The sequence below is a fragment of the Leuciscus leuciscus genome, assembly GCF_965113295.1.
Source record: "Leuciscus leuciscus genome assembly, chromosome: 3".
NCBI classification, from domain to species: domain Eukaryota; kingdom Metazoa; phylum Chordata; class Actinopteri; order Cypriniformes; family Leuciscidae; genus Leuciscus; species Leuciscus leuciscus.
The window spans coordinates 812,592-823,025 of NC_138727.1; the positions used below are offsets into that span (position 1 = coordinate 812,592).

At 42.0% G+C, this 10,434-nt stretch overlaps 1 protein-coding gene and 1 long non-coding RNA gene across 4 annotated transcripts in view; one reads left to right on the forward strand and one right to left on the reverse strand.

The window, feature by feature from the left end:
- LOC309494412 (uncharacterized protein) overlaps positions 1–10,114 on the forward strand; it is a 51,599-nt gene extending 41,485 nt beyond the window's left edge. Inside the window, exons 51-56 of one of the 2 annotated variants that reach the window (XM_082163744.1) lie at positions 589–701; positions 804–901; positions 5,609–5,720; positions 6,362–6,615; positions 9,485–9,599; positions 9,921–10,114. In XM_082163744.1, the coding sequence (XP_082019870.1) occupies positions 589–701; positions 804–901; positions 5,609–5,720; positions 6,362–6,615; positions 9,485–9,599; positions 9,921–9,930 (702 nt within the window). In that variant the 3' untranslated portion in view covers positions 9,931–10,114. Of the gene's footprint in view, positions 1–588; positions 702–803; positions 902–5,608; positions 5,721–6,361; positions 6,616–9,484; positions 9,617–9,710; positions 9,840–9,920 lie in introns of those variants that run through there. The other variant, XM_082163743.1, reaches the window with a different exon arrangement.
- The window catches only part of LOC309494552, a 116,881-nt gene continuing 115,923 nt past the window's right edge, over positions 9,477–10,434 (reverse strand). Inside the window, exons 1-3 of one of the 2 annotated variants that reach the window (XR_014204352.1) lie at positions 9,953–10,059; positions 9,722–9,895; positions 9,477–9,593 (exon numbers count right to left, since the gene is read on the reverse strand). This is a non-coding gene — a long non-coding RNA (uncharacterized lncRNA). Of the gene's footprint in view, positions 9,594–9,721; positions 9,896–9,952; positions 10,060–10,434 lie in introns of those variants that run through there. The other variant, XR_014204351.1, reaches the window with a different exon arrangement.

Here is a 10,434-nt window from a genome sequence, read left to right on the forward strand (position 1 = left end):
CACCAAAGGAGGGAGAGCATTTTCACATTTGGCTCCAAAACTCTGGAATAGTCTTCCTGATACTGTTCGTTGCTCAGACTCGCTCTCCCAGTTTAAAACTAGATTAAAGTCGCATCTCTTCAGCCAGGCATTCATATAATCCTACAGTTCAAACTACAATCCGGCCTCTAGCTCATAAATGCCAGAGGAGAACTGGCCCCCGACTGAGCCTGGGTTCTCCCAAGGTTTTTTTTTCTCCATTAAGGCACCTGATGGAGTTTTAGGACACCATTAGGTCACTTGATGGAGTTTTTCGGTTCCTTGCCACTGTTGCCTTTGGCTTGCTCAGTTGGGGATATTTTGGGGATATTTAATTTAATTTTATCAATCAATAAATTCCTCTTGAAACAAACTTTGTTGTATTATTTTAATTTAATACTGTGAAGCTGCTTTGATGCAATCTGTATTGTGAAAAGCGCTATACAAATAAACTTGACTTGACTTGACTTGACTAGTGTCACGGCTGCTGTACCATCAGATGGTTTTCACCTTGGGTTTCTCTCCGTATCCACTTCATGCTTGGTATTTTTCCTTAAATTTGTCCCGCAGATCCTGTTTAAGAAGAACATGACACCGGCTGCCGCTGAACTCGCCGGCATGAAGGACAAACTCGTGAAAATGGAGCTGGATCACATCGCGGTCTCCACAAGCCATGAGAAAGAGTGCGTGCTGTAATACAGACTGAAGCCGGTTTATTAGCATCGTGGAGATCCGGAGACTGGGAAGAGCGTGTGTAACGTTCTCCTGTGATTCTTTCCTTCTAGAATCGCTCAGATGAGCTCCATGTTGGAGCACCGGGCCGATGTCATCCGCAAGCTGAAGGAGACCCTGAGGAAGGTGCAGCAGGACGATGAGCAGTCATGTAAGAGTCCGTGTGGAACTGAACTCTAAAAAACGATTGATCACATGGTGAAACGCTTTAAAAGACCCTGAATTCATTTTTATCTTTTTAAATGACTCTTATAGTTTAACTTGCTTCTCACCGTTAAAACAGCAACCAACCATTGATTCTGTAGAGCATGCTTGATTTTTATCACGGAGTAATAAAAAACGAGGCTGTGAGGGATCGAACTACAGTGAGTTTGATGGATTGCACCAGAGAATGTCTAACGGCGCTGATCCACTTGTCCGTGCGACACTTCTGTCGCGCCGCTCTCCACTATATTCCTATGGGTGACGTCAAGCGACTTTGACGCGCCCGCAAAGCCAGTGTTGGGGGTAACGAGTTACAAAGTAGCGGATTACAGTAACGATATTACTTTTTTGGGTAACGAAATAAAGTAACGCATTACACTAAAAATATCGGTAACTACACTACTTTACTAGACTATAGGAACGCGCTTTCCTGCGTTACCCAAGTCGTGTTTGCCTGCGTGTAAAGCTCTGATCTGTTTGTGCTGCGTGCATGTCTGTCTGTGTGTGTGTGTGTGTGTGTGCGTGCGCGCGCTTGCACCGTTGTCATAGAGATCGATTTGAGTGACGTAGCTGCTTGTGCGAAGGGGAGCAGGAAATGGAGACGGAGACAGGGGGTTTCGGACCGTGGCGATATTCACATTACTTTAAGTTTATTGCTCGAAAGGACAAAAATATTCGCGTGAAATGCACTTTATATGCTCAGGCAGCAAGTACTGGCCATCGGGACTACCGGGAGATTCCCAGTGGGCTGACGTGCCTTTTGGGTCGACATCTCAATTTTCTTTTCTGTTTTTTTTTTTTTTTTACGGACCATAAAACTCGTACATCGGCGGCCCATTCGTTTTGCTTAATTGGCGGCGCTGGGTTAAGTAAGTGCGTGCCGGTGTAATGCATTAGTTAAAGTCTTCGTCAGTTTTTTTTTTCCTGATAGCTGACCGGCCCATGAAACACCTTGGCCCATTGGATCTTTTCTTGATTGACACTGGGCTGGTCCAATCACATCTTTAAACACCTCCCCCTTTGGGCTTTGAGCGAGCGTGCAGTGTGTCAGTGTGTATCTGTCAAAATAGTCTGAGAGATGGAGAAGAAACACAAGGAATGTACAGAGAAAATTAGCGTGAAAAATAGACACAGCACAAATGCACTGAAAAATAAAGGAAACTTTCATAATTAGTTTTGTACTAATTATGAAAGTTTCCTTTATTTTTCAGTGCATTTTTTACAATAATATATGCATATTAGTGTGCTATTATTATTATTCTGGCCAAAAATCCAGGGCCGATTTTTTATTTTTTTATTTTTTTTGTCCCAGTTCAGCCCTGATTATGTGTCTACCACCGCAGACATTTGTCCTTTATCCTGTTGTTTGTGGATTTTACAGTGAGGCATATTTCTTTGTGCAGACATGGATATTGTTCTTTCATATGGTTTTACATGCCATTTTGTATAGGCTACATTTATAAACACTATGCGGACAGGCTAAGTGATGATAGGGCTATGATTTTTGTCCGTATCTACAGGGTAAATTAAGAAATGGGAAAGTAAACTAATATGTAGTGAAGTTACTTTTTAAATGCAGTAACTAGTAAAGTAATCTCATTACAATTTACAGAAGTAACTAGTAACGAATTACTTTTTTTGAGTAACTACCCCAACACTGCGCAAAGCATTCTGGGAAGGCGGCGCTTCATTTGGAAAAAGGCTGCGCATCAAAAAGCTGGCCGATGCCCATCTTTATGCAAGTGAATTCCGTTAAACGCGACTATCCAATAGAAGTAGAGCATATGGAGACGGAGGGAAGTCTCTCACAGGTCCTCTGTTCTAATGCTACATTTCCCGCTCGGTCAAAACCACGCCCATAGTGGTAAACGCCCATCAATGTACCAATGTGGGGAGGCGTCGCGACATCACGCGACAGTCGTGTCGGACAAGTGGATCAGCGCCGTAAGGGGAGAACTTCCACTCTCAGTAAACTTCCGGCTTCTGAACTGGTTGCAGTTCCACTCTTGTTCCATATGAGGGCGCTCACAGGACGAGTGCAGAATGAATGGAGGTCTATGGCGCTATACCCCTCAAAATCCACTTTTCTCAGGATATAATTTGTCTAGTAATTTGAATGTTATATTCAAAAGGAGATGCAAAGAAATTACACATTGCTGGGTGTTAGATTTTTTAGAGTCACTTATTTGCTTTAAAAAGTCTTTTAAAATGTAAATGACGTCATACACATCGTACGACCAGAGATACTGCTTTACAGCAATCCTTCAGTCACTCTGCAGCTTTTCTCTCGAGGCATCGACAACACAGCTGACACAGGTAAACACACAACACAGCCGACACGGGTAAACACACAACACAGCCGACACAGGTAAACACACAACACAGCTGACACAGGTAACTACACAACACAGCTGACACAGGTAAACAACATTCAAAAAACAGCTGAAAACCAATCTCTTCCGTGAGCACTTAACCTTATAAAAAAAAAAAAAAAAAAAAAAAAAAAAAAAATCCTTTCCCTTTGAAACATCACTTATCAGGCTTATGCTACTCTGAATAATACCAGAACTTCGTATTTTGAGCACTTCCTGCGTTGTTGTTGCTTTTGCCTCTTTATGATGACTCGCTGAACTTAGTCCTAATTTGTAAGTCGCTTTGGATAAGGGCGTCTGCTAAATGACTAAATGTAAATGTAAAATGTAAATGTAAACACACAACACAGCCGACACGGGTAAACACACAACACAGCCGACACAGGTAAACACACAACACAGCTGACACAGGTAAACACACAACACAGCCGACACGGGTAAACACACAACACAGCCGACACAGGTAAACACACAACACAGCCGACACAGGTAAACACACAACACAGCCGACACGGGTAAACACACAACACAGCCGACACAGGTAACTACACAACACAGCTGACACAGGTAAACACACAACACAGCTGACACAGGTAACTACACAACACAGCTGACACGGGTAAACACACAACACAGCCGACACGGGTAAACACACAACACAGCCGACACGGGTAAACACACAACACAGCCGACACGGGTAAACACACAACACAGCCGATACAGGTAAACACACAACACAGCCGACACAGGTAAACACACAACACAGCTGACACAGGTAACTACACAACAGCTGACACAGGTAACTACACAACACAGCTGACACAGGTAAACACACAACACAGCTGACACAGGTAACTACACAATAGCTGACACAGGTAACTACACAACACAGCTGACACAGGTAACTACACAACACAGCTGACACAGGTAAACACACAACACAGCTGACACAGGTAACTACACAACACAGCTGACACAGGTAACTACACAACACAGCTGACACGGGTAAACACACAACACAGCCGACACGGGTAAACACACAACACAGCCGACACGGGTAAACACACAACACAGCCGATACAGGTAAACACACAACACAGCCGACACAGGTAAACACACAACACAGCTGACACAGGTAACTACACAACAGCTGACACAGGTAACTACACAACACAGCTGACACAGGTAAACACACAACACAGCTGACACAGGTAACTACACAATAGCTGACACAGGTAACTACACAACACAGCTGACACAGGTAAACACACAACACAGCCGACACAGGTAAACACACAACACAGCCGACACGGGTAAACACACAACACAGCCGACACGGGTAAACACACAACACAGCCGACACGGGTAAACACACAACACAGCCGACACGGGTAAACACACAACACAGCCGACACGGGTAAACACACAACACAGCCGACACGGGTAAACACACAACACAGCCGACACGGGTAAACACACAACACAGCCGACACGGGTAAACACACAACACAGCCGACACGGGTAAACACACAACACAGCCGACACGGGTAAACACACAACACAACACAGCCGACACGGGTAAACACACAACACAGCTGACACGGGTAAACACACAACACAGCCGACACGGGTAAACACACAACACAGCCGACACGGGTAAACACACAACACAGCCGACACGGGTAAACACACAACACAACACAGCCGACACGGGTAAACACACAACACAACACAGCCGACACAGGTAGGCTAAATACACGTGCTAGAAGAGTTTTTGTTTTGTTGTTTTAAAAGACCACACCGAAAATACACACACACGGTCACATACATCAAGCGGTATATCTGGTTGTAATCAGTCCTTCACTGACCAATCAGCGTTCATTAGCAGAATGCTAGTGTGTTATAGGCAACAACTCAACCTGTAAGAAATTGAAAGGACATAAGTACTTGTTCATTCAACTTTCGACCTATAACCCATGTTGAACTTGCAAAACCTACAATCAAATCTGAGATTTCTCAACGGCGTTCGGGTGAAAGAGACAAATTTAGCCGTCTAGCCCCATAGACTCCCATTCATTCTGCACTCATGGGTGATCGCCCCCAGTGGAGCTCTGGTGGAACTACAACCACAATTTGGTACAATTGGACTTAATAGGGAGTGGCCAGGCTCTCCGTAGACGGGCTCTGATTGCACTGTTTAGTGAACTAGCCCTTTAAGAGAGAAACAGATTCAGTGTTGAGGTCATGTGACTTTATATAAGTGTTGTAAATGTCTTCTGCAGTTGCAGACGGTGACGAGTTTGACCTGAAGTTGGGCTCAAATCCCAGAGCGGTACCATCCCTCAAAGAGAAGAAGATCGAGGAGCTTCAGAAGAAGAACGCTCAGTTTGAGAGGTAACCGCACTGAAACATCTCTTGAATCCTCTCAATAAGCCTTCAGTGTGTGAACGGAGAACAGGAGTGACTCTAGATGATGTGGTCATCAGCATAGCAACATTATTGAGTTTAAATAAAAGAAATCAATAGTTTTATTCATCAAGGATTAATTAAATTGATCAAAAGTTACAGTAAAGACATTTATAATGTTACAAAAGATTCTATTTCAAATAAATGCTGTTCTTTTGAATTGTGTATTCATCAAAGAATCCAGAAAAATAAAATGAATGTCAGTTTCCACAAAAATATGAACTATTTTCAAAACTGATTATAATCATAAATGTTTCTTGAGCATCAAATCATCATATTAGAATGATTTGTGAAGGATCATGTGACACTGAAGACTGGAGTAATGATGCTGAAAATTCAGCTTTGATCACAGGAATAAATTACTATTTAAAATATATTAAAATAGAAAACAGTCATTTTAAATCGTCATAATATTTAACTTTTTTCTTTTTTCTTTTTTTTTAAATCAAATAAATGCAGCCTTGGTGAGCAGAAGAGACTTCTTGTAAAAACATAAAAAATCGTACCGATCCAAAACTCTGTGTGTGTGTCCCCTAACCCTAATCTGCCCTGTGTCCCTCCTCCTGTAGTCTGGTGAGCAAGCAGCAGGAGGAGCTCCACAAGTGGAAGCGTCGAGCGTATAAGATCAAGGAGAGCGTGAGAGACGCTCCATGTACACCGAAGAAACGGCAGCCGCCGCTGAGCGAGACTGAGCTCAACTCCCCGAAGAGAGCCTTCCTCGACTCTCCCAAGAGCAAGATCTTCGACACGCGCTCCAGCGTTCCCATCTCGCTCGGCCATCCCACTCAGTTCTTCGACAACTCCAGCCTCGGGACCGTTCCAGGTACTCATTCTGCACCGCCATAACCAGCCCTGACCAAACCACTGCAGCGTTAACCCCTGCCAGCCAAACAATCACACACACACACACACATATATATATTAGGGGTGTAACGGTTCACAAAATTCACGGTTCGGTCCCATACGATACACTTGTGTCACGGTTCGGTACGTTTTTTGATTCAGCAAAAATAAAGAAATGCCAGAGAAATTTCCTTGATTTAAATTTTTTTTATTATTAAAACTAAGTTCATAAAGTATGATGTTTTTTTACTTTGAGCAATTCTAGAGCTATAATTGACTCAACTTAGGAGCATATAAAACAAAACAGCTCCTTGGAAAAAATTAAATGTAATATTGTAGTAGTTATAAACAGGTTTATTTTAGTTCAGATTAACATTTGAGGGCAGCAATTGTATTCATAATGTCAAAATAAAACCGACGTAATGTTACTTGAAGGCATTATAGCCCACTGTTCCTGCCAAACTTCCATGTCTGCAGTGAGTGTTACTACAGTAAATCCATGGTGAATGTGGCTGATCTGTGGACACTGGATAGTTCATTCATGGCACAATGTTTCTTCCAGGTTTCCACGTCAGCGCAGTTTGATCCGTTAATAACGGAGAAATGTTAATGTTTCTCACTGGATCTCGCAGCGATGTTATCACTTCTGTGGCGAATTCAAATGCTTTCTTTACTGGATCTCTTATTAGCGCTGTGTAGTAACAGTCACATGATCACGATCGGCTCGCGCTGCACTGGTCCAAACTGATAAACGGTCCTTCAACCACACAATAACGAGCAGTTTCGTTCCGCTTGCATTACGTTTGCCATTGATGTTGGGCAATGTTGTGGTCGCGCCGGCGTCTCATGAGTGCGCTTGCCACGAGCAACGCGCCTACATTTAAAATAACGAAATTTTGGTTGGCAGGAAAAATGGTCCAACACACTCACACCTACACACACTGAAGCTCGAATGACGTTCGCACTGGTTTTTGCCTGTACGAGGACACGTATGCATGAACTTCAGCTCCAGACTCGAGGTCTACCACTCCTAGGGGAAACACCAAACTGACGCGGAGAGATTTAGTTTTTCTGTGATGCGGGGAAAACACTGGAACTTTCTCCAGATGACATTTGGAAAGACTGAATCATTCTAGAACAAGCGGGTGATTTATTGAGTTCATCTGCATGGAAAATGCCAATTAGAGCTGCTTGATTAATCGTTTAAGGATCGGGATCTTATTCCTAAATGACAATGAATTTGTTAAAAAAACGCAGATTCATCCAGTTATGAGTGTTTGAGTCATTGAATCATTCGTCCAAACCAATTTTCTTTAAATATTCATTCTAATTTAATTTTGCATTTAATATTTTTGTCAGAACCTCTAGTGATATATATAATTTTTTTTTTTTTTTTTTTAGTTGGGAGAATCTGATCTCTATTTGAAACAATGAAAACGTGATTCTCAGTGTATCCAGAATCGTGCAGCTCTAAATAATAATATTAATTTCACTATTAAAAAAAGCAACTTCAGTTTTTTCTTTTTTTTTAAAGGAAAAGCTTCAGTGTAATTAAAATATTTAAGTTATACATAAAACAAATATTATTGGAGTATGTTTTATAAGAAAATAATACCATTTTCGTTACTTGCCGTTTCTGTGAAAAGTAATTTTTTTTAAAATTCTGATTGCTTTAAAATGACAAAAGAATTGATTATGATTTAATATTAAATAAAAATATTAAACAATAATACATTTTACATAGTCATTTTATTTTTCTGAAATTATACTTATATTTACGTCTTAATTTTCAAATGGTGAATATCAAGCTTTTATTTTGATGGGTTGCTGTCAAATGCGCTGCTGGTTCCAGAGTAAAGCGTGGCACTGCTCCTTTACACACACGTACACACACACACACACACACACGCACACGCACACACACACGTACACACACACACACGTCAGGCGCGTACATGACGTGCAATCGCACTAAGCCGTATCGTGATATTGATTTATGTGGATGTCTGGCACAGGAGTTTTACATGCTCAGTGTGTGTGTGTGTGTGTGTGTGTGTGTGTGTGTGTGTGTGTGTGTGTGTGTGTGTGTTGTGATGTCAGAGGTGTCGTGTTCATCGGCTGGGCCTCTCCTGGACTCCTCTGACACTGATGACGAGGGTAAACTGCACGTGTGTGTGTGTGTGGTCACTAAGTTGCTTTTGGGACACGGTGTTTCACATTGGGTCTGGTGAGGAGTGAAAGGAACAAGGGAAATGAAGTAAAATCCTGCAGAATATGAATATTAACGTCTGAGTGCCGGGTTGTGTGGCGTCGGGGAGAGAGTCTCACGTTTAGCTCTTCTGGTTCAGACACGATTTCTGTCACAGTCACTTGATGGAGTTTCATTTCTTTCACCATTTGAGGTTTAAAAGATGATTAATACTCATAAAGTGTTGTTGATCTGACCCCACTGACACACTCGCATGAGAACACCACAATAATTCATCAATTATGAAAAATTCTGTTAATCTCTAAACACAATGGCGGCGTCATTCAGATCGATTCAGTTCAGTGTTGATTTAATTCAGTTCAATAACGGCGTCAATGTTTCAAAATTGAATAATGAAAAATTCAACTCTGCTGTAAAGCATCTCTACTAATTGAACTTTGTAACATTGAAGCCAGTTAAACTTAATTGAATCAACATCTATCTGAACTGAGCTGAATAATATTAATTGAATTTTTCATAATTGATGAATTTGCAGTATTGAACGTAGTAATTGAATAAATGGATCTGAATGACTGTCTCCTGTAAAGCTGCTAAATTACTGTAATTTCATAATGATTAATTGAAATGAATGTCGTTTCAGAGTCCAGCGCAGGCGTGAGATCGAGCGCCGCTACACTAGACGACTGGTGGCAGCTTCCCAGCGCTTCTGCCTCAGAGCACAACGCTGATGCTAACGTCAATGCTAACGCCTGTCCGACGCAGTGATGACCCCCGATGCTAACGCCTGTCCAACGCAGTGATGACCCCGATGCTAACGCCTGTCCAACGCAGTGATGACCCCGATGCTAACGCCTGTCCGACGCAGTGATGCTAACGCCTGTCCGACGCAGTGATGACCCCGATGCTAACGCCTGTCCGACGCAGTGATGACCCCGATGCTAACGCCTGTCCGACGCAGTGATGACCCCGATGCTAACGCCTGTCCGACGCAGTGATGACCCCGATGCTAACGCCTGTCCGGCGCAGTGATGACCCCGATGCTAACACCTGTCTGATACAGTGATGACCCCGATGCTGACGCAGTGATGACGCTGATGCTAACGTCAACGCTAACATGAACGATCTTCTGAACTCAATCACTGCCTGTCACTCATCACTGATCATCTTCACAGCTGGAGCTTCTGATTCTCTTACGAACTTCTTTTTATCTTTTTTTTTATGTTTTGTTGTGATTGTTTTATGTAAATAAAGTCAGTGTTTTAAATGTTAATGTGTTTAGTGTTGATTTTTCTCCCTGATCAAAAGTTTACCTAATACTTTATCAAAGCTCTGATTTCAGTATTGCTCTGATTTCAGTATTTCTCTGCTTGATTATTGAAATCATTGTGTTTCAGGTGGATCAAGTGTTCATGGTTTCCTTCATGAAATTTAAACTGGGCTTAAAAGAAAGCGTAAAAAAAAAATGATAAAAACATTGAGTAAATACATTTGATTTAAACTAAAATAAAAGCGTTTGATTAAATAATAAAAATCTATCGAGTCTGGTATAAGCATATTTTTCTGTTGTTAAAATGTTTTTAGGCAAGTTGT